The sequence below is a fragment of the Carassius carassius genome, chromosome 3 (genome assembly GCF_963082965.1).
Source record: "Carassius carassius chromosome 3, fCarCar2.1, whole genome shotgun sequence".
Taxonomy (NCBI): Eukaryota; Metazoa; Chordata; class Actinopteri; order Cypriniformes; family Cyprinidae; genus Carassius; species Carassius carassius.
Genome location: NC_081757.1, coordinates 6,408,992 through 6,433,335, shown reverse-complemented (window position 1 = coordinate 6,433,335; position 24,344 = coordinate 6,408,992). Strand labels below are relative to the sequence as shown.

At 35.8% G+C, this 24,344-nt stretch overlaps 1 protein-coding gene across 2 annotated transcripts in view; it reads left to right on the top strand.

Annotated features, from left to right (window-relative positions):
* LOC132117507 (insulin-like growth factor 1 receptor) overlaps positions 1 to 24,344 on the top strand; it is an 80,959-nt gene that overhangs the window by 52,242 nt on the left and 4,373 nt on the right. Inside the window, exons 3-20 of one of the 2 annotated variants that reach the window (XM_059526848.1) lie at positions 2,222 to 2,525; positions 2,652 to 2,788; positions 2,867 to 3,011; positions 5,049 to 5,257; positions 5,358 to 5,484; positions 5,590 to 5,843; positions 7,055 to 7,222; positions 7,567 to 7,771; positions 11,542 to 11,822; positions 11,915 to 12,048; positions 12,833 to 12,998; positions 13,085 to 13,184; positions 13,360 to 13,430; positions 13,505 to 13,734; positions 13,851 to 13,958; positions 14,423 to 14,582; positions 15,520 to 15,649; positions 19,306 to 19,440. In XM_059526848.1, coding sequence (XP_059382831.1) covers positions 2,222 to 2,525; positions 2,652 to 2,788; positions 2,867 to 3,011; positions 5,049 to 5,257; positions 5,358 to 5,484; positions 5,590 to 5,843; positions 7,055 to 7,222; positions 7,567 to 7,771; positions 11,542 to 11,822; positions 11,915 to 12,048; positions 12,833 to 12,998; positions 13,085 to 13,184; positions 13,360 to 13,430; positions 13,505 to 13,734; positions 13,851 to 13,958; positions 14,423 to 14,582; positions 15,520 to 15,649; positions 19,306 to 19,440 — 3,064 coding nt within the window. Of the gene's footprint in view, positions 1 to 2,221; positions 2,526 to 2,648; positions 2,789 to 2,866; positions 3,012 to 5,048; positions 5,258 to 5,357; positions 5,485 to 5,589; positions 5,844 to 7,054; positions 7,223 to 7,566; positions 7,772 to 11,541; positions 11,823 to 11,914; positions 12,049 to 12,832; positions 12,999 to 13,084; positions 13,185 to 13,359; positions 13,431 to 13,504; positions 13,735 to 13,850; positions 13,959 to 14,422; positions 14,583 to 15,519; positions 15,650 to 19,305; positions 19,441 to 24,344 lie in introns of both variants that reach the window. The other variant, XM_059526840.1, reaches the window with a different exon arrangement.

Here is a 24,344-nt window from a genome sequence, read left to right as displayed (position 1 = left end):
AATTTTGAGTTGTAGTCTAGTCTTTCTCAGCAGCCCAATGCGTTTAATGGTGATGAGGTCATAGGTTTTGAAAGTTTAAGTAGTTTTTTGGCAGAAGGAAATGTACACGTAAAGGAATCGTTTGACTGTGGTGGTGATGTATGTGTCTGTACTTGTTTGTGAACTGTACAGCATTGTATCCTTCGGGCTGTTTGCAGTAACCTTTATCAGTCAAGCTTGAAAGACACTACGGAGGTCGAGAGGAAATAGACGTGTTATCACATGACTCTGACCCAGAGCTGCAAACCGCTTGGGTTTCAGCCAGGCTTTTAACCTCACAGCCGGGTCAGGAAATTAACCAGCTTTATTTAAGCCTGCGTTTAACTTCCTGAATGTTGTAGACTAGTTAAAAATGCATCTTGCAAGGAGGATCTGAAAGCAATATGGAAAGCATATAGGTCACCTTCAGTTTATCATTTTTTCTGTTTATCGGTTTCTTTTACTCGTTTTCACAGTTCTTTTTTATTAGCCACCCCCCCCCCCCCAAAAAAAAAACCTGCCATAACTCAATCAACTGCCATTTATATATATTATATTATATATATATATATAGTTATTATTCATATTCATTACACTTGCTTTTTTTAAATTGTGATAGTATTTCTTATACAGTATGATTAATGCTACTCACATTTTTTAGCAAAAATTTATATCTTGTTAAAAATCTTTCTGTTTAATTTATATATGTATGTGTGATATACACACACACACACACACGTATCTTACAATTTAAAATATTTATATTTAAAATATTATTAAAATATTATTAATTCTATTTTTTTATAAGTTCGGATAGTATTTGTTATGCAGTATGTTCAGTTTTACATATATAAAAAAATTGCTTTATATATATATTTTAAATATATTAATATTTATGTACATTTTTGGTATTATGTAAAGATTATTGCAGAATTCAGTCATTGTATACAGATATTTTGAATGCAAAATTTCAGTTATTACTTTTTTGTGGTTAGAAATTCAGACATTTCTTTGTGAGAATCACTTATAATCTATAATACCAACAAAAGTGAATAATAAAAACCTTCTCATAATAAATAAGACTGTGTAAAAGTTTAATCTCTAGTGGTGTAAGGCCCAATCCCAATTCTACCCCTTAGCCCTTCCCCATTCCCCTACCCCTCCGTTTCGCACATTCACGTGAAGGGATAGGGGTGTCTCGATTCTCTTTTGGTTGGAGGGGAAGGGGTAAGGGGAAGGGCCAGATAGCCCTTCAAACAAAGATTTTTCGGGACAACACTTCAAACGAAGGGGTATGAATTATCTCTGAAACATGGCTGCTACAGCCAACAAACGGACACATAAATGTAAGCTTTTTTGGCATAAATAAAATTTTAACGAAAAGTAATCATTTGTTTTGTTACATTCAATTGTGAGTTCATATTAATGATCATGCTACTCAAAGAAATGTTTGCAAAAAATCGCTAATATTTTCTAACGTCATATCATTACAGACTGCATGATAGTGCCACAGCATATGTCTGATCAGGGCGATAACTGCCGTAGACATTGATGGGGGCTAATCCCCCCAATAATTAGAAATCGCTAAACCATTTACTCAAATATTGCCTATTCGAGAGAGAAAGAGAGAGAGAGAGAGAAATGGAAGTTTGCGTGTATTCACGTTCATTTTGAGTTTATCTTTTTAGAGTGAGTTTACTTAAAAACAGCGATTGTATCCTTTCGTCGCTGGATAATATAAGTAGCGATTCAGTATTTAAACTGTATTTAATAAAAGTCGTGGGGCAGCGTTGACGAGTTTATTTTCTCCTGGATGTGTGAGCAGCGCGATTTCCGATATGTGTGTGTGTGTGTGTCAGTAAGCAGCAGCTCATTAATACAGAAGGATAATTAAAGGCTCTAATGCACACCAGCACACCAGTATATGTGTTTATTGTAAGAGCTAGATGACAAATGATGGCGTGTGACGTCTTGGTAGTGGTGTCCCAATCCTTAGGGGAATATTTTCTCCCCTACCCCTTGACACTCTGTTTCAAGGGACAAGGGGAAGGGGTAGGCAGAGTGTTAGGGGAAGGGGTATAAAATAGAATTGGGATTGGGCCTAAGTCTTTTTTGATTGTGTTTTTAATTTAGTGGGGTATTTTTGAAACAGCCCCAGAAATGGATTCACATCAGCATTTCCCTTCCTGTGTTTTCCCTCCAGTTTGTCCGAAGGGGTGTGGACAGCGGGCGTGCACGGATTCGGGCGAGTGCTGCCACCCGCAGTGCCTGGGCAGCTGCACTGTGCCCAACAGCGACAGGGCCTGTGCCGCCTGTCTGCACTACTATCACGAGGGCCGCTGCGTGGAGGACTGTCCACTCGGCACGTACAAGTTTGAGGGCTGGCGCTGCATCACCAAGGACTTCTGCTCCAAGGTCCACCTGCCTGATTACGACCGCTTCGTCATCCACGGAGGAGAGTGTATGTCCGACTGCCCACCCGGCTTCACGCGTGATGAGAACCGCAGGTATCAACTTGAAAGTGTGATTGATGAATGGTTGTAATTCTAGTGAAAATGTGAAAATAAAACCGGTTCACGTTCATCTGTGTTGGTTTTGTGGTGATCTTCATTTTGTCCCTGTGTGTCTAGCAGCATGTTCTGCACTGCCTGTGACGGCCTGTGTGACAAGATCTGTGATGAAAAGGTCATTGACTCGGTGGACGCGGCTCAGTCCCTCAAGGGCTGCACCGTTATCAAAGGCAACCTGCATATCAACATCCGCCGCGGCAGTGAGTACCTCAATCAGCACCGCAGCGCTTGCTTTACACCTGCTCGCTGACACGCTCTCTTTTCCTCCGTCTCTCTAGCTAACATAGCCTCGGAGCTGGAGAACTTCCTGGGACTCATCAAGACAGTGACAGGATACATTAAGATACGTTCATCACATGCCCTGAGCTCGCTCTCCTTCCTCAAGAGCCTCAGACACATCTATGGAGAGGAACTATGGGATGAGTAAGATTTGAGTTTGACACATTCCAACAGTTTATCTATCCACGTTCAACACAAAACTGCTCAAAAAGACACACATCCCAGCCAGTCAGATGATATTTGATGTTTAATGGATAGTTATGAAGGTAGGATTGCGGACCAATGAGATTTAGAGGTGGGCGGGTTATAATAATAATTATAATACATTATTATATTATTGCATATGTTATTATATTATTAAATTTATTTTATATTATATAACAACAAATATAAATATAATGTAATAAAAATAATTATTATTATCTTTTATAATGTTATTGTTCTATCATTTTCATATAACAGTAACAATAATTATTATGTTATATAATAACAATAATGTTGCTAATAATAATTACATATGACAAAAATATTGTTGTAGAATTTATTTTACATAAATCCTTTTATTTAGTTCCTCAATGCAAGTTGTTGTTGTAGTTATTATTGTATACCAGTAATGTTGTTGAATAATATTTTTTTTCTTTATTATTTTAAAACATTCTATTTAATTTTGAAATGTAGTTCCTCGGTACACTTTATTATTTATTTAAATTCTTCTTATTATATTGTCTTATTAAATGGGGATCTTTTTTTTCGGTCCCATCATATGCCTGTTGTTGGTTATAGCGGTGTGTGAATCAGCGAAATTACGTACAGAATTAACGTCAAACTGTTCCTTAAACAGAATGGGTCCTGTGCGTCATAGAAGAAATGTGTAATTTAATTCAGTCCCTGTTTGTTTACCGTTATCCCATTTTCAAGACAGATCAAAACAGCCCTCTCTGTGCCATGTTGTTACGAAAGACTAAATTGAGCTCTGGGAATGCTTTTGGAGACAAATATAAACAAACAAGCCCTCCATCCACATATTCAACATTTATAAGTCTGTTCCATTAACATTCCCTTAAACGTGCATCGACAAACAAACGTCAGGCCTCTAATATACACGTCTGATAAATACACAATTAGAGCATGTGTATTAGACTGCTTCACAGCGTCTTTAAACCACTAAATGTAAGTGTGTGTGTGTGTGTATGTAAAGTGACTCGACATGTGTCAGACTAAAGCTTTCAGGTGTGCTGTAGGGTTAAAAGTAACATTTGCTCTTAATGCATGTGAAGTGCTTACATTCCAAAGGCAGCTTTTACTGAAGCTGTTTATCTTTTATGATCATTCACGTCAGTGCTTGTGAATCATCAGCGTTTACGTCAAGTAATGGCCTCAAACGTACTGCAGCTTCATATACACTGAGTTCAGGAATTTGTGAAAGTGACAGTTGCACTGTACATCTGAATTTACTGCAGTGCATACAAAACCATACCAGTGGTTAATATAGAGAGGAAGGTGTGTATTGATTAATGATTCACAATTTGTGAATATGTTTTCATCTCTTGCCACAGTAGTCGCTTGCAATAGGTAGGCTGTATGTAACGGTCCAGAGAATGCATACCGATTAAAAAGAGGGTTCCCACGATCATGGAAAAACTACAAAATATCACACACACACATACATATACATACATACTTTGAACTTAAAGCAAATTGTAGAATTTTAAATCATTTTAGAGCACATCTGTAAATGTAATATAATATATATTTCATTTTTATATTTTCTTATATGCTTATTTTCTCATATCTTATATTTTCTTGTGTAAGTTTTAGTAGTTTTGTTTTTGTCATTTTTATTATACTAGTTTTTTTATTTCTATGTGGTTTTTGTTAATTTTATTAATTTGTTTTGCTACTTCAAGTTAAACAACGAAAATAAGAAATTGTTTTATTTCAAGTAATGATTTTTTGCTTTTAGTTGACTATAATAACCCTGCTTACTGTTGCATCTCTGTCAGATGCTAATATGCCTCCAATTGCAGTAATATTTGGATGAATAAGTAGTGTAGCTGTGATTAGTGAATTCGAGTGGATTCGAACCTGCATTTAAACGCATTTGGCACTCCCAAAACTCAGCAGGGTGCATATTGTATTGTTTTTGTCACTTATTCATTGTAATTGTTATTTTATCTTCAGCATGTATGCCTTTGCTGCCTTGGATAACCAGAATCTCCAGCTTTTGTGGGACTGGTCCCAGCACAATCTCACCATTAATGTTGGAAAACTGTATTTCCGCTTGAACCCCAAACTCTGCATGTCCGAGATCCACAAAATGTGGGAGAAAACAGGAATTAAGGAGAAGTTTTTGGAAGGAGATTTCCGCAACAATGGAGACCGTGCAAGCTGTAAATATGATTTGTTCTCATTTTAAACGATTATAAATGAGTATAGACTGTATGTTAATATAAAATGTTTCATGTTTATGTTTGTAAATGTTTTTCTTAGGTGGGAGTGAAATCCTAAAGTTCCTATCGAATACCACGAGTAGTAATAGAATCAAGCTGGTGTGGGATGGTTTTCGACCAGCCAACTCCAGAGACCTTGTCAGTTTTATTGTATACTACAAAGAAGCGTAAGTGTTTTGTTCATTTGTTAGCTTTTTTTTTTTTTACCGCTTTTCTCAATTCCATTAAGATGTTCACGCAGCTTTTTAAATAGCCTTCACTTTCTCTCATAGGCCTTTCCAGAACCTGACTGAGTTTGATGGTCAGGACGGTTGTGGATCTGACAGCTGGAACATGGTTGACGTGGATTTACAGGAAGACCAAATCCAAAACCCGGGTGTTACGCTCACCATGCTGAAGCCCTGGACTCAGTATGCTATCTTTGTTAAAGCTGTAACATTAGTCGTGGAGGACAGGGACAGGGACAAGGACAGACAGCGTCTTGGGGCGAAGAGCGAAGTGGTATACATTTGGACTAAACCATCAGGTAAGGAACTAGATTCAGGTCAGCTATGAATTTAATTGAAGACATGTTTCCTAAGTAGTACACTTATTCTGTTTTTCTTTAAAATATCAAAACATCCTTATATATATAAAAAAGATGAATTACCTGAAAATGAAAGTTGCATAATATATTAAAGAATACAGATCAAGACACAAAAATTCCTCATTTTGATTTCATTTTTTTTTTTTTATAAACTCAGGAAGGTATATGTTTGCTCTGACGTTTTATTTGAAATAAACTTTTTTGACATTATTTGACATTTTGTTATGATTTAATTTGAATACAGTATTTAGATTAATTAAAAAATGTTGGAAATACAATATAAAAGTAAAAATGGGTCAGTAGATCTGCTTTGGCGATGTTTATTTTGTGTGGTCCTGTTGCCATTTTTTGTTGCTCTTTTTTATACTTAAAATAAGTTACAAATATGTGAATGGATTATTACTATAAAAGACGTATGTTTACATATATCTCAGCCGGTTTCTCTATGTTTAAAAGTTCCAGTTCAGTACAATAAAAAAAGTTTTAATACTTTTAATAAGCATATTACTTTATTAAGCATATTAAATTGATCAAAAGTGACAGTAAAAAGACATTTACAAAAATATATATTTCAAAGAAATGCTGTTCTTTTTGTTCTTCTTTCTATTTATCAGAGAATCCTGAAAAAAATAAATATCGCAACGCAAGTTTTCACAAAAAATATTATGCACCACAACTGTTTTGTTGTTGTTGTTTTTACCTTAAAAATGATACAAAAATGTTTTTTGATCATCATGTTAGAATGATTTCTGAAGGATCGTGTGACACTGAAGACTGGAGTAATGATGCTGAAAATTCAGCTTTGCATCAAAGGAATAAATTACATTTTAAATATTATATTTAAAAACTGTCTTATTTAAATATTTCACAATTTTACTGTCATTACTATAGCTGTGGTCAAATAATCTTAAGCAAAATCTAACCATCACCATTATTTTGAATGCTAATGTGCACATATCATGCAATTTTGCTTTTTAAGTATTTTAATATTTTTAGTTGCTGAGGATTTTTAGCAGTGTAGGGTTGATTGAAATCTAGACAAATATCTCAGTGGTTGTCAACTTATGACTTTCCATGGGTTTCTCCAAGAGGATTTACTCTGTAGTAAACATTTAACTTGCTAAATGAAGAACTTTTTTGATTTTTTTCAGCACCCTCAATGCCTGTAGACATTCGTGCATACTCTAATTCTTCATCAAAGCTGGTGGTGCGGTGGTCTCCACCTGTCTCCCCCAACGGAAACACCACCTACTACCTGCTCCGCTGGAAGCAGCAGGGCGAGGACCGTGAGCTCTACCAGCACAACTACTGCTCTAAAGGTCTGCTCTAAATGACACCCTCAAACTGAGCACCATTTTCCCAACAGAAATTCAGACTTTGGACCATGAAACAGTTAAACATATTATTGTGAACATCTGAAGTGTCCAGTGTCTAAAGCTTTGCCACAATAAAATAATGTGCATCATATTCAAGCCTTTCAACTCTGTCTGTATATTATTAGCGCTGCTCTGAAAGCCTCCTATTACTCATACTTTAATATAATTCGCTCACTCTCCTGCTTTTCTGTGGTGCTTTCAAAATTTATATTTTGAGCATATTGAAACAATACCAGATTGTGTCACTGCAGGAGAAATGTAACTATGTTAATGTTGTTTCTTTAAAGAACTGAAGATCCCAATCAGGATTTCAGCCACGGGTTTGACAGAAATCGAGAACACCAAACCCACCAATCCTGAAGCAGGGGGGCGGGACAAAGTTCCCTGTTGTCCATGCCCTAAAACAGAGGAGGATCTGAAACGAATCGAGGAAGACATCTACTACCGCAAAGCCTTTGAGAACTTCCTCCACAATGCCATATTCACCCCCAGGTAACCTTAAGAGTTTGACCAGGAATATGATTATTACTCTCTCCAAGAACAACAAGAAATTGTCAGTTTAAAAAAAAAAAAAAAAAAAATCTTTTCTTTTTTTTTCTTTTTTTATAAAGCCTGTTTCCGCCACTGAATAAAAAAGGTAACTGAGTTTTTATCTCACAATTCTGACTTTTTTTTTTGCAGTTGCGAGTTTACATCTAACAATTGTATTTTTTTTTCCTCACAATTCCAAATTTGTATCACAATTCTGTATTTATTTATTTTCTTTCACAATTCTGAGTTTAAATCTCATCATTCTGAGAAAAAGTCAGAATTGTGGGATAAAAAGTTGTGGAAACAGGCTTCCATATTTATTTGATCAAAAATACAGTAGAAACATAACAAAAAATGTTATGAAAAACCTGTATTAAAACATCACACTTGATAGAAATTAAAATAATTGATCATAATCAACTATTTTTAATTGGTAATAAATAATTATTTTATTTTTTATTTCCCATTTTGACTTAATAAAACAAAATTCAAGCCATTATTGCTATTTTTTAAATAAATTTCAATGCACTATTATTGAGTTGTCATTCATATTAATGATAAAAAAAAAACAGTATCGGCCAATTAATCAGTTATCCAATTTAGTTATCATTATTTGCGATATCCAATATCGATTATGAATGTGTTACTGTTATTTTTCATTTCTTTAATTTGTCCAGGTTGAACAAAATAAAAAATAATAAGAATTATATATATATATATATATATTTTTTTTTTTTTTTTACTGGACATAAAAGACTAATTTTATATTACTATAAATTGTACAGAAAAGGGCTCAGTAAAGAGTCTTCTTTTGTATTTCACAGAAAAATCACAGCCCGCAGGTTTGGAATAATATAAGCATTACAAATCTTACTTTATTGGCAATGACTTTAAAATGAATGTCGGAGTTGAAGCCTCGTAGAACATGTGACCTCATTCCCATCCAGGTTTTGATGCATCAGCCAGTACAGAACATCCATTAAACTTCAAATTAAAACATTTAATAGTCAATAAATCCATGTTAACCTTTCATGATCTCAGAGATGAAGATTGCAAGGGACTCTTGATGTCTCTGGATGTTAGTATTTGTAATGGCTCTTCTGCTTCTTGTCTGAGAGGTTGTTTTGGGACATTTTCAGCGTTCTCTCATTAATTGTGCTGGTAATCGTGTGGTACGAGCTCTTGGGTCTGGATCTAAATAGCATGAGGAGACCAAGCAAAGCTAATGTAAATGACTACGTAAGCCACATTTTCTCTCTGATCTCAAAGGTGTAACACATTACTGTAAGTGTTCTGTTCTAAAATGAGGAGCGATATCTGTATCCTATTACTATCCATCATCAGGTGGGGTGGTGCATGTGTCCCGCAGAGAGCGCCAAAATCGCTGTATAGCGGGCTTGTATTGAAATCAATGCATCTGTGAATTCAAGTTTCAGGACATCAAAACAGCATCGATTCTCCACCCTGGCTTGCATTATTTGGGACTAGATTATCCTGCTCTGTCTCGTCCATTTTTTATTTATTTTTTTTCTTTCCTCTGCGTGTTTGTCATTGCTTGGCTGACGACGAAAGCAGCGGGGCCAGAACTATGTCAGGCAGCTGAGAAGTATGTCTGTACCCGGGCCAGCACAACCTGTTTTTACTGAAAACCGAGATATTGAGGGAAGTGCCTCGAGTTCCCTCGAAGTTCAGGATTTGGAGAGGAGGAGAGGAAATCATATCCATTCAGTTGCCGTTCCCCCCTCAAACCACTCGGCTGCCAGGAAATGCACAGTAATGCCGTATGGAATACCAATGAAATAAAGGGAAGTTCCCCTCCAGCCGGAGAGCACACAGATCAATGAATTCCGCTCTGCTCAGAGGGAGATGCTGAAAGAAGATCGAGAGAGAATGAAAATGTTTCACAGGGATGTGGGAACAGAAGGGCAGATAATAAGAGGGAAAGTCACTGGTTTAGAGAGCGGGAATGTCCAGAATGGCTTGCTAGCATTCGACTTGTGCTATTTTTAGTGGTACTTACTAAAAAAGGTGTTTGGTCACAATCTTGGTTTGGTCGTAAGTTCAGGGATTTCTGTTGATACCAATTGGATTTGCAAACAATAAATCACTCCAAGCAATCAATATTTTATAAAAACATAAATAAATACATTTAGGGGCTAGAAGACCTGAGATTTCTTATCGGCTTTCTTTGAATTCTTTTATACATGATGCATTAAATTGCTCATTTTTGACAGAAAAATTATTATAGTTTTTACAAAAAAAAGAAAATAAAAAACATTTTCAAATATATGCTGTTCTTTTATTATATAAAGGTGAAACTGAAACGTTTGAAAAGTTTGGGAAAAATAAGATTTTTGAAAAAAAAAAAAATTATTATCTTATGCTCACCAAGGCTGTTTTTCTTTAATAAAAAATACAGTACAAATGCGATTGTTTTTATATATTTGAATATATTTTACTTGAATATATTTTAAAATGTAATGCAGAGCTTCATTTTCACCATCATTAATCCAGTCTTCAATGTCATATGATCCTTCAGAAATATCTTTCAAATATGCTGATTTTCTGCTTTCTTATTATTATCAGTGTCGAAAACAGTTGCTTAATACTTTTGTGCAAACTGTATTTTTTTTTAAGGATTCTTTAATGAATTCATGAAGTTCAAAAGAGTGGCATTTACTTGAAAAAGAACTGTTTTGTAACACGCTTTCGTAATGCAACCTTTCTTTAAAAAACAAAACAAAAAAAAAACATACTGAGCCCAAATGTTTGAACGGTGTTGTAGTATGAAATAGGTTTGTATTCCACTCTAAATTTCGGTTTAAATAGTTTGAATTCCAGCAATTAGACAAGACTGTTCGAGCCAGCATATCCAGTCATATAGAAAGGGATGTATAGCTTTATATCACGTCTCTCTGGCCACATGCTCTCAGCCAAACTCAACCCATCTGTGGTGGTAGGATGTGTGTTTCCATCAGGCAGAGGAAGGACTTGCAGCTTGTAGGGAGTTGAGTGACAAACCGCTCCAGTGTGTGAGTGATAGCAGGCCGAGGAATGGAGACCAGCTGTGGTGTGTGTGTGTGTGTGTGTGTGTGTGGGGAAAGATTCAAGGGGATGGAGCCGTTGCCAGATCATCTGAGGACAGGATCCGTGATTGCTTTGGCATGAACGAGAGTAACTTGCTCTCACGGGAGAACAGCCATGTGGTTGTTACCCCACACGTTCACAAATGGGGTTAAAAATGGTCTCCCCAATACTGAGGAAATAAAAGCTTCCTTCATACGTCTGCTGTCGATTAGCACAGAAAATAAACTGCATTTAAAATGAGTTATCTTATAGTTGGCCAGAAACTAGATGTTTAATGTAAGAAGAGATCCTGAAAAATTATGCAGAACGATATTAAATCTTGGTGATGATTATGTATAAATGAACATGGATTTTATACCGTGCAGTTTACTAATGTATAGGTTATCTTTGTATTTTCTTTCGTCTGCTCTGTAACCATTTTAGAAAGGACTATGCTTATTTTATACAATATAGGCAGATTAATAATAATAAACTACTTTTTTTTTCTTTTCTTTTTTTCAGTTAACAAAACTGCGCGTGCATATTAATGCATTTACAATGGAAGTCTATGGTGAAAGAACATTCCTATAAATGTTTGCACAACCAGAACTTGAGCTTGAAGTTGTACAGTGTTACTCCAATTTATCTGATCTCTTTGGTTCCAGACCTCCTGACAGGCGACGGCGGGATCTCTTTGGTGTGGCCAATGCTACTTCCCTCCACACTCTGTTGGTGGGAAACTGGAACCTGACAGAGGGAAACTTCTCAGATAACGAGCCACCTAGACAGGAATTTTCCTTTATAGAAAAGAAGGTGAAGGAGCGTAGCGCTGACATCGGCGGCCTGCATCCCTTCACCGTTTACCGCATCGACGTGCACGCCTGCAACAAAGAGGTTCAACACTGCAGCGTAGCCGCATTTATCTTTTCCCGCACCAAAGCCGCAGGTAAGAGCAGGACATCGACTCAGAATCGGAACTGAAGCACTGTGTTCAAAAATGTCAAAGGCAAATCTTCTGGTTTCTTCATTTTCTTGTAGAAAGAGCCGATGACATTCCTGGCCCTGTGACCTGGGAACATCTGGAGGGTTCTGTGTTCCTGAAATGGCCTGAACCACAAAAACCCAATGGCCTGATCCTACTGTATGAGATTCAGTATCGTCTTGGAACTGAGGTGACGGTTTTACTTTGATCTGGGTTATAATAAAGTTTTAGAACATTTTCAACAAAATTTGTATTTATTAAAAAAATGTCAAGTGGTCAAGTCACCTTTATTTATATAGCGCTTTTATCAATACAGATTGTGACAAAGCAACTTTACCGTGTTAAATAGGAAAATAGTGTTTCAGTAATTCAAAATGACAACAGTAAACACTCAATTTTCAGTTAAAGTCAGTTCAGCATTGAATTGCCTTTCACTGTGGTGTAATAAAATAAATAATAATAATAATACTTTGAAACAAACTTCACTACTGATTTTTTTTTAATCAGTAAACAATTAAAAAAGCTAAACAACCTTAAACCTAGAGTATAAATTAAGTAGTTTGGCGCATCATTTATTATTATTGAAATATATATTTAATAATACTTTCTATTTTAATATATACATACATATATATGTGTGTGTGTGTGTACTAGGTGAATATCTCATGGGTGAAAAGACCTCTCAGCCAATAAGAATTGATGACCAGAAAGATTGGTTTCATGTTGTTTTTACAGTTTATATCTGTTGTAATATATGTTTAAATTGAAATATAGTATATTTGGTATTTATAATAAATGTAATATTTTTCATAATATAGTTACATTCAATATATATTTTAAATAATACATTTAAGATAGAGCTTCACAGCACTGACAAAGCACTGCATTTTTGCACTACTTGTTAACTAGTTCTTCAACTATTGATTTTTTTTTTTTACATTGACCAATATGTTCTTGTAAATCTGTTTCTACAGCCGGAGAAGCACGAGTGTGTGTCCCGTCAACATTACAGGGAGCACAAAGGGGTGAAACTCTCCAACTTGGGAGCTGGGAACTATTCTGTCCGTGTGCGGGCTACGTCCCTCGCTGGAAACGGGTCATGGACAGAACGCATAGCTTTCTATGTGAATCAGATTGAACGTAAGTTTACCATCATTTTCATTCCTTTCAACTTTCAAAATATGATCATTTAGAAATTTCAAGTGTTCTCTTCTTGCATCCTCAAGAATCAAATTACGAGCACTACCTGTACTACATCATCATCCCTATTTTCCTGATTTGTGTCCTCGGCGCTGGAATGGCTTTCTTCTGTTTTAACAAGAGACGGTACCAGTTTTAACACATTTACACTCCATATTCTCTCATTTTAACAGCATAGGCCCCTAAAAAGACAAAATGCACCAATCCGAGATAATCCAGATATTATAATATTAAAAAACACAAAATTATCTTGAAATGTTTCCTTGTTCCAAATAAAATAAGTGCTATCTGTTATCCACAGAAACAGTGACAGGCTTGGAAACGGAGTCCTTTACGCATCTGTTAACCCCGAGTACTTCAGCGCAGCAGAAAGTGAGTGTTCAGTCAAGGGCAAAATTGATTCGTAAATATGCAGTTTGTTTGTAACGCTTGTACATTGTTTACAGTGTATGTGCCGGATGAATGGGAAGTGGAGCGAGAGAAAATCACCATGTGCCGAGAGCTTGGACAAGGATCCTTTGGTATGGTGTATGAGGGCATCGCCAAAGGTGTCGTCAAAGATGAGCCGGAAACCAAGGTGGCCATCAAAACAGTCAACGAATCGGCTAGCTTGCACGAGCGCATCGAGTTCCTCAATGAAGCCTCCGTTATGAAAGAGTTCAACTGTCACCATGTGGTTAGTCAAAGAATGCCTCGTCTGATGCTTTAAATATTGTCAGTATTGGTGTAAACTGGTGTAATAATGTTGACTTATCTGGAAGGTTCCTCTGATGTGGTTTGTGACTGGTTTAGGTGCGTCTGCTGGGTGTAGTTTCGCAGGGTCAGCCCACCCTGGTGATCATGGAGCTGATGACACGAGGAGATCTGAAGAGTTACTTGCGCTCGCTTCGATCCGCTGAGGTGAATACAAGCATGCATGTGACATCTTCACATCACTGATATTAAAATATTTGGCTAATCAGACTGAATTTTTAACCGCTATTCTAAATTGCCACCTGTATAGTAATGTAGTAGAATTTTGATGCATAGTTGAACTATTTGCATTAATCAGAATTCATCATCTGTGCTTGTGTTCACTGTTGTTTTTTGTGCCTTAATGGGCCACTCCTTGCAGTTCTAGACTATAAGCTCTTCTAAGACTTCGACTCTGAAATCTAGTGTAGTCTCTTGATGTGTACTGCATAGTCTGTATCCTAAGTGAAAAATGCATCCTTGTAAGTGACTGATTTTAAATGTTCCTCCCATGCACGCAGATTGATTTCTATTTGCATGATGCAAAGCTTCAGCATGAAATGCACAAGACTCACTGGGTTTTGGAATAGAGCTACAGCAGTATCATTCTCCTCTTCTTCTTGTGTCCTCAGAACATCTCCAGCTTGCCTTTGCCACCATTGAAGAAGATGATTCAGATGGCTGGAGAGATCGCGGATGGCATGGCTTACCTCAATGCCAACAAATTTGTTCACAGAGACTTGGCAGCAAGGAATTGCATGGTGGCAGAGGATTTTACTGTCAAAATTGGTGGTACGTGTTGAAATGGGCGGGAAATTACTTGACTTGTGTTAAATGGGGACTAGTCATCCAAATTTGAGTTCATCTAGTTTTATTCAGGTATGGTATATTATTTTTTTGTAGTAGGCTTTAAACAGTATATAGAAGTTTAAAACAGCATCTCAGAGAGGGTTTTAGAATATTTTAGCAATAAATTATCTAAAGTTAGTGATATTTCACAGTAAATATTTATAATTACACAGTTAATTAAATGTAAAAATACTACATTGACATACTGTACTTCAACTCAGATTGAACTCATTTTGACATTTTGCACTGTTGCTCATTGTTTTATAACAAAATTACATACTACAATGAACTGTATCAATGCTCTATTATTTATTGTCCAATTTCTATATATTATTATTATTATTAATTTGTTATTATTTAATATTTAATAGTTTCATAATTTTAAAGTTAGCATGAATTGGAATTCTTTTTGTAAAAGCGTGTTATTGATCAGTGAATGATTCATACATGCATGGGTTTCATTTTTTCATTTTGTTTTTACACTGTAGTTTTTATTTAAAATGTCATAACTGGATCTTCCTTTGAAACAATGCATCGTCTCTGGTGAAGTACTGTATATCAGACTCCTCCAATCATTTAATACCGCTTCTTTATTACAGTGAACTGCAAGCTCGATCACAATACATTCGATCGCTACATTGACCCTTTCAGATTTGCATTGTTTTAACCATTGTGTACTGTAGCACGAAATTAAAGGGTTTGAAGTAAATTACGGCAAACATTTCAAAATAATTATGTAATTGCCCATGCCCAAATTTTATTCCATAATGAATAAGTACAGTAATGAATTTCTGAAATTGCAGTGTATTTTCTTCATTTTGTTTGGCTAAATCTCAAGTAAAACTATAGAAATTTACTAATTTCGCCTCATTTATCCTAGATTTTGGTATGACACGGGACATTTATGAGACTGATTACTACAGAAAAGGAGGCAAGGGACTGCTGCCTGTGCGCTGGATGTCTCCTGAGTCCCTCAAAGATGGAGTTTTCACCACCATGTCTGATGTCTGGTAAGCTTTTAATGTGTTCTGTAGAGAATCAGTGTGTGCATGATGTCCAAAACATGTAGAGATATTAACTTAGACGTATAGTGCGCAGTATATCAGGGTACATCAGTCTAGTCTTTGCAGCTGCAGAGCGACATATGTATTTGAGCAAAGGCTGCCCCAGTGACCACTTCAGTTCCTGCGCAACTGAACGAGAAATGAAAACCACACTCGCACGGCTCAGCACACATTTTCCATGACATGGTGCATACGTTAAGGCGGTAAGCAATGAGGATGAAATATCTTTCCATATATTCCAAATGAAGCTGACAATCAAGCCTCATCGGCCCTCATATGAGCTAGAAACGTTTCCCTCATGTGCTAGTCTCATTTGACCAACTTTCAAAGAAAACCTTGGGGAGTCTAGACCGTGCTTTTCCGGAAAGACAACAGCTGTGGCTGATGTGAGCGGCATTCCAGAGCCTCAAGGAATCTTTAGTTGGTTCGTCCTCCCGTGTCGTGATAAGTAGCTGTTTGGACTCGCTGGGAGGTTTGCATTAAAATCCTTTGTTAAGGATCAGAACCAAGCACTCACTATTCAGGAAGAGGATTGAACTTAATTACAATGCGCTCAAGTTTCCTTCCAGGTGTCTGGAGAGTCTGCCCTAACAGGTCACTTTTCATGTCTGTCCAGGGTCAACATCAGGCCTTGGTATTAAGGAATGTCTGGTAAACTTTACACAAGGATTAGGCATAGGAGTAGTCAAAATGGTGTAGTAATAATTACAAATTTATTGCCATTTATATATATATATATATATATATATATATATATATATATATATATATATACAGGTCCTTCTCAAAAAATTAGCATATTGTGATAAAGTTCATTATTTTCCATAATGTAATGATAAAAAAATTAAACTTTCATATATTTTAGATTCATTCAGTATTCTTTTATTGTTTTAATACTGATGATTTTGGCATACAGCTCATGAAAACCCAAAATGCCTGTCTCAAAAAATTAGTATATCATGAAAAGGTTCTCTAAACGAGCTATTAACCTAATCATCTGAATCAACTAATTAACTCTAAACACCTGCAAAAGATTCCTGAGGCTTTTAAAAACTCCCAGCCTGGTTCATTACTCAAAACTGCAATCATGGGTAAGACTGCTGAACCAGAAGGCCATCATTGACACCCTCAAGCGAGAGGGTAAGACACTGAAAGAAATTTCTGAACGAATAGGCTGTTCCCAGAGTGCTGTATCAAGGCACCTCAGTGGGAAGTCTGTGGGAAGGAAAAAGTGTGGCAAAAAACGCTGCACAACGAGAAGAGGTGACCGGACCCTGAGGAAGATTGTGGAGAAGGACCGATTCCAGACCTTGGGGGACCTGCGGAAGCAGTGGACTGAGTCTGGAGTAGAAGCATCCAGAGCCACCGTGCACAGGCGTGTGCAGGAAATGGGCTACAGGTGCCGCATTCCCCAGTTCAAGCCACTTTTGAACCAGAAACAGCGGCAGAAGCGCCTGACCTGGGCTACAGAGAAGCAGCACTGGACTTTTGGACAAATTTTGCATGTCATTCGGAAATCAAGGTGCCAGAGTCTGGAGGAAGACTGGGGAGAAGGAAATTAGAAAATACCTGAAGTCCAGTGTCAAGTACCCACAGTCAGTGATGGTCTGGGGTGCCATGTCAGCTGCTGGTGTTGGTCCACTGTGTTTTATCAAGGGCAGGGTCAATGCAGCTAGCTATCAGGAGATTTTGGAGCACTTCATGCTTCCATCTGCTGGAAAGCTTTATGGAGATGAAGATTTCATTTTTCAGCACGACCTGGCACCTGCTCACAGTGCCAAAACCACTGGTAAATGGTTTACTGACCATGGGATTACTGTGCTCAATTGGCCTGCCAACTCTCCTGACCTGAACCCCATAGAGAATCTGTGTGATATTGTGAAGAGAAAGTTGAGAGACGCAAGACCCAACACTCTGGATGAGCTTAAGGCCGCTATCGAAGCATCCTGGGCCTCCATAACACCTCAGCAGTGCCACAGGCTGATTGCCTCCATGCCACACCGCATTGAAGCAGTCATTTCTGCAAAAGGATTCCCGACCAAGTATTGAGTGCATAACTGAACATAATTATTTGAAGGTTGACTTTCTTTGTATTAAAAACACTTTTCTTTTATGGGTCGGATGAAATATGCTAATTTTTTGAGACAGGCATTTTGGGTTTTCATGAGCTGTATGCCAAAATCATCAGTATTAAAACAATAAAAGACCTGAACTATTTCAGTTGGTGTGCAATGAATCCATAATCATTATGGAAAATAATGAACTTTATCACAATATGCTAATTTTTTGAGAAGGACCTGTATATATATAAATCTTCAATGGCAGTTAATATCTAAATCAGATTATCATGTCGTTTTGTATTTCGTTTTGTGATGTTTGTGTTTTGCTCTGTTTTAGTGTTTCGTTTATAGTGTTTTATTTTGTTCAGTTTAGTGTTTCGTTTTGTGATGTTTGTTTTGTTCTGTTTTAGTTTAGTGTTTCGTTTTTTTTTGTGATTTTCTTTTTTTCTGTTTAAGTTTAGTGTTTCATTTTGTTTAGTGTTTTTGTTTATTTATTTTTTGGGGTATTTGTAGTGTTTTATTTAGTGTTTTTTTTTTCAGTTTAGCGTTTCGTTTTGTGATGTCTTTGTTCGGTTTTAGTTTAGTGTTTCATTTTTTTTCTTGTTCTGTTCTAGTATAGTGTTTCTTTTTTGTGCTTTTTTTTATTTGTTCTGTTTTAGTTTAGTTTTATTTTGTTTAGTGTTTTTTGTATTTTGTTCAGTTTAGTGTTTCATTTTTGTGATGTTTTTTTCCCGTTTTGTTTGGTGTTTTTTGTATTTTGTTGTTTAATGGTTAGTTTTGTGATTTTTTTTTTCTGTTGTTTCTTTTTGTGGTGTTTGTGTTTTGTGTTTCATGTATGGATGTTTTTTTTAAATAAATTGTTACTTCAAATGCATATTACATATTAATAATATGAATTTTGAAAATCCATGTAACATCACCCAATATTTGAGTGAACTAAAGAAAGGGGGACCCCAAAATGTATAGCGATGAGCTTAGTGAGAAAGTGAATTGGTGAATTGTGCAGTGTGGATTACAAAGGAAAATTAAATTCAGCACTGTAAAGTACTGATGCAGAAAAATTCATTGCAAAATACTTGTTTCATAAAATCAGTTTAACATTCGATGTATAACACTGAGCTGCTGCCTAATGTAAAGTGTTTTTTTTAATCACAGCGCTTATCTGTAGAAAAATAATAAGAACAAACTCGCAAGAAAAAGCATTACATTAGTCAGGCATGACTGAAGGTATTTCTGTTACATGCTTAATAGCTTTATTTTCAACAGACCACATTATAATGTCATTTGTCTGAGCAGCTGACTCATTATAATGACAACTTGCTCCCATTTTAAAGTTTTAGGTAATTAGAACACGCATCACTCACATTCTCAGTGAAAATATTGATGTTTCTTGAAAAAACAACTTCAGGGAACAGTTTATTTTTACGAGCGGGGAGCTTTCAACTGAACTCACTCCGAATTAAAAGAAAATCAGCATCTTGTAGACACTTTGGTCGCTACCAGTATAGATCGCAACTTTTCTCATCTCTTTTTCTCTTGCAGGTCCTTTGGGGTGGTGTTGTGGGAAATAGCCACCCTGGCCGAGCAGCCCTATCAGGGCATGTCCAATGAGCAGGTACTGCGGTTTGTCATGGAGGGAGGACTGCTAGACAAACCTGACAACTGCCCTGACATGCTGTAAGTCATCTCATGCACATCTTTCACTCACACTGTTGTTCTAAATGCAACATTTAGAAAAATTCTCAAGCTGCTGTTTTCCATTCAGTGAAAGCAGACAGTGACCCGAGGCTGTCAAGCTCCAAACACCATAGAATTGGTCCTTATAACTGATGCACATATTTTATTGTAAGGAACAGACCAAAATTCAGTGTCACTTTTTATTGCAGTTCTGTCCAAGATTGGTTTCATTGACGTCAAACCTGGTGCGATGTCTTGATGTGGCAATTTTGAAAGTTCTTCATATGAATATTCATGTTAGGTTTGGAAGGGCATGATGGTGCATAAATGGTGACAGTTATTTTTATTTTTGTGTGCCTTTTAAAAAGTAGAAAGTCTGCCACCTACTGTGTGATTTTAATTTGTAACGTCAAATAGCTGAAAACAAGAATAGACATTAAAGATCTGAATTAGCTGAAGAATTAATGGTATGTACCCAAAGGTTTTTGACTTTGGCCATTATTTGTTTTGGATTTTAAAGCTACCTGGTCTAATGCTCTCCCTGTGGGTGCTGGGCTCTAAATTTAAGTACAATTTGTTTATCTGTGAGAGTCTCCAAGCTCTGGGTTTTCTTTGGCGCAGTTTGAGTTAGGTTGCGTCTGGCTTCGAGTCCATGTTTTATCTGAAGTGTGAGAGCTGGCAGTGACATACGAGCACTCGAAGCACTGCAGGGATTCCACATTTTTAATAAGATAACATTATACCGGGAGGGAGGGAGGGAGGGTGGGTAGGTTTGTGTGTCTTGAGAAGAAAGGGGTGCAGAAAAATAGAAAGTGAGTTTTGGAGATCAGAGGTAACTTTATATTACCATTTAGCTTTACTTATTGCTATTACGTGTAAATATATATATATATATATGTACTATATGTATTTTTATATATATATATATATATATATATATATATATATATATATATATATTTATATTTATATTATCTTTAATATATTTTTAAAAAATATAGAAAAAAATTAATATGTAATTTTAATCAACTTTATTTTTAAAATTTTTTATTATTTAAATATATATTAAATATATCGCTTGCTTTCTCTCTCTCTCTCTCTCTCTCTCTATATATATATATATATATATATATATATATATATATGTGTGTGTGTGTGTGTCTGTGTGTGTATGTTTTAAAAAATATAGCTAAAATAAAATATTTAATTTAAATCAACTTTTTAATATTTTTCATTTAAATATATCTATATAAATATGTAATAAATATATATATATATATTATTTTTTTAAGCTCTCTCTCTTTCTCTCTCTATATATAAATTTATGTTTTCTGTTTTCCGAACAATAAAAATCAAGCTTCACAAGCAGTTTTTTTTCTTGCTCTTTACTCATTGGTGACACAAATGAACAATGACGTTTTGTTTCAGGAGAAACAGCAGTCTGCATGTTCTCAGTCCACTGTCCATTGACAGGAAGTGCACAATGGTTGGCATTGGCTTGTGCCTTATTTTCCTTTCAAGGCCGTCTGGTTGAGGGTCTTTGTTGTGGTTGGCCGACGTTTGCCACCTTTTCACACTTTTTGGGGAAGGATGAAGTGGTCATTTAAAGCCGGCAGAACAGGAGTGGAGGAGGGTGTGTGGGTGGGTTTTGGGCTGCTCCCCTGCTGCTGCCTCTGTCTTGTGTTGTAATGAGCCAGCGCACGACTGCTGACACTAACAGTGCCAACGGTCACACAAATTCAACCTCTAAGGGAAGTCCAGTTATTCGGTTCAATTATGTGCAACGTAGCAATTAGAACAAAGTCTTACACTCATTGAGATATATTGCTTGTGCATGTGATATTTTTAGCCAAAAAAGGCAAAAGCCACTGCCTCCTACTATAAACGATCTTTACCAAGTATTGCAAAATCTACTTTTTATCAAATAGCTTGCTGTGCCCCTGAAATTACAATCTTTTTTGGCTGCCATCACCAATAATTCATTTTTTAAATCCCTCACTTCCTTTCAGTTGACTCATTTCTAACATGTAATCTATTCCTCATGCATAAAAAAAAAATCAAGTCCTGCCTTACATTTTTTTTCTATTAATTTTTATTGACTAATTTCTCGTTTGAGAAGTTATCATTTAGATTTCTACAAATGTGTTTCTATTTTTTCCTCATTGTTTCATGTTATTTTTAACTGTATTGAGTTGAACTGATTAGGATATTTTTGTAGGATCTAAAAGTAAAAATAAATAAAATAAAAGTGATTTAACATTAATTTAATCACAATTTTTCTTATATTTTTATAGTTATAATTTATATTTATATAATGTATGAGTCATAATACAATTCATGAAATATATAAATAAATTAAAATGTGCATTTTGAACTCACTTCATCACCATCTTGATGAAAAAATCCATACTTTGACCTTCCAAAGGTTACTGCAGGCTTTATTCTTGTTCATATGGCACTTTTAACACTGGAGGTGCTAAAATCACCCTGAAGCTCCCCATCAATGGAAACTTCATTTAGTGCCATGCAGGAAAAACAAGCTTGAGGGCAGTGAGTCCAGTCTCTCTGTCTCACAGCTGGAGAGCTGTGTGTGTGTGTGTGTGTGTGTGTGTGTGTGTGTGTGTGTGTGTGTGTGTGTGTGTGTGTGTGTGTGTGTGTGTGTGTGTGAGACGGCGAAAATACCGCACTTGGATTTGCTGGTGTGAATGTTTGTGTATGTGGTGCATGGGTATTTGTAACTGTCAGCTGATGTTTGCGCTAGCTGTGTGTGTTGCTGTTTGTAAGACCAATGGTGTGTGTTACTCCACTAGTGTGTGAGCTGGCACAGGGATCCCAGTTTTTATTTCAGCAGATTCCTCTGGTATTCTTAGCCTGTTTGTGTATAATTAAAATGTTGAACTGGAATGCTCGAGTGTCAGCGAGATGGTACACTTTTATTTTTTCCCTCGTGTAACTGTAGCAGTTCCCCTTCGCTGGCGCTCTCGGGCCTCCTTTCCAGCTCTCTCCAGCTCTGCAGTGTGATTTCATCACAGTTGTGTGTTTGCTGTGCATTCACCATGAGCTCACTGCAGCTGTGTTTAGGACGTAGCCGCTGATAGCGTGCGTGTTTATGTTAGTGATTCGTCACACTGCCACCTGTTGTTCAGTGCTACGGGTATGAACAAGGTCTTATGAGTAAGTTTGTTATAGTAGTAGTATATTTGACAATAATGTTAAATAGTACAGTATCCAGTCGACTATATGTAATGACTATAATTCAATTATAAAGTATTTATAATTAAAGTAGTGCTGTCAAATCGATTAATCGTGATTAATCACATCCAAAATAAAAATGTGGGTTTACATAATGTTATTTATTTGTATGTATTAATACACACTCACGTTTATATATTTAAGAAATATATCTAATATATATTTATATATAAATCATATCTAAATGTGGCTATGTATATGTGTAAATATTTTCTAGATATATACATGTATGTGTGTGTATTTATATATACATATAAATATGCACAGTACTCACACATTATGTAAACAAACTTTTATTTTGGATGTGATTAATTGCAATTAATCGATTTCACAGTCTTAAATTGAAGGATAAAAATTTCTCATGAATTATTTTAAATGAATATGTAACGATAAAACCTTCATATTCATCCGGAAGAAGAAGGCGGGAACCGGCGGACAATCAAATAACATTTTAATACAAAATAAACACAAAACAGCGCACCAGCCCCTCACGGACGACTGGTGCGCATAAAATGAAACCAAAACACAACTAAAAGCCCAGGCCTGGTCCTCTCTCGTCCTTAACTGTCGTCGCTCCAGTTTTATATCCTTCCATCTCCTCTGTGGGACTCAAGACCGGTGGTGGGTCGCAGGTGTAGCGGATTTCCCAATCACTCCACCGGCCTCACTCATGTTCCCACATCCCTCGGCCCCGCCCCACTCCTCACAGAATACAAATTAATAAATACATTAATACATTTTATAATATGCATACTGATATTAATTAAATTAATTTTGAAAAATCAAACAGATTGATTTATTGATAATCTGTTATATAAAGTAGTCTATACATGTAAATTGTAATGCCATTTTAATAAACCATAAATCTATTATTTATAACTTTAAAATAATTTGACATTCAGATTTAAAATATATTATATAAAGTAGTCAAAAATGAATCTATTAATTATTAATAATTAAAAAACTAATAAATAAAATGTGTGTATATATATATATATATAAAATATATATATGTACAAGTAACTTGATTTAAAACTGAAAATAACTTTTTTTTTTTTTTTTTTTTTTTTACTGACTCAAACCAGAGTGATTAAGACGATTAATAACTGGTTATGTGAAGTTTGATATATGGGTACATGAAACGCTGGACCACAAAACCAGTCATAAGGGTCAGTTTCTCAAAATTGAGATTTATATATTATCTTAAAGCTTTCCATTGATATATGGTTTGTTATGATAGGACAACATTTGTCCAAGATACAACTATTTGAAAATCTGGAATCTGAGGGTGCAAAAAAAAATCCTTTAAAGTTGTTCAAATGAAGTTCTTAGCAATGCATTTTACTGTTCAAAAATTAAGTTTTGATATATTTACAGTAGGAAATTTACTAAATATATTCATGGAACACGATCTTTACTTAATATCCTAATGATTTTTGGCATACATTTTTTTTTTTTAACATTTTACAATGTCTTTTGGCTATTGCTAAAAATATACCCCAGCGATTTAAGACTTAAGGTTTTGTGCTCCAGGGTCACAAATGAGTTTATAACTCATATAGTGAATACATTTATTGTTGTACTATGCATGTTATAAAAATAATAATTACAATTTATAAAGGTTTTAGAGCGAGAGAGAGAGATTTGAAATA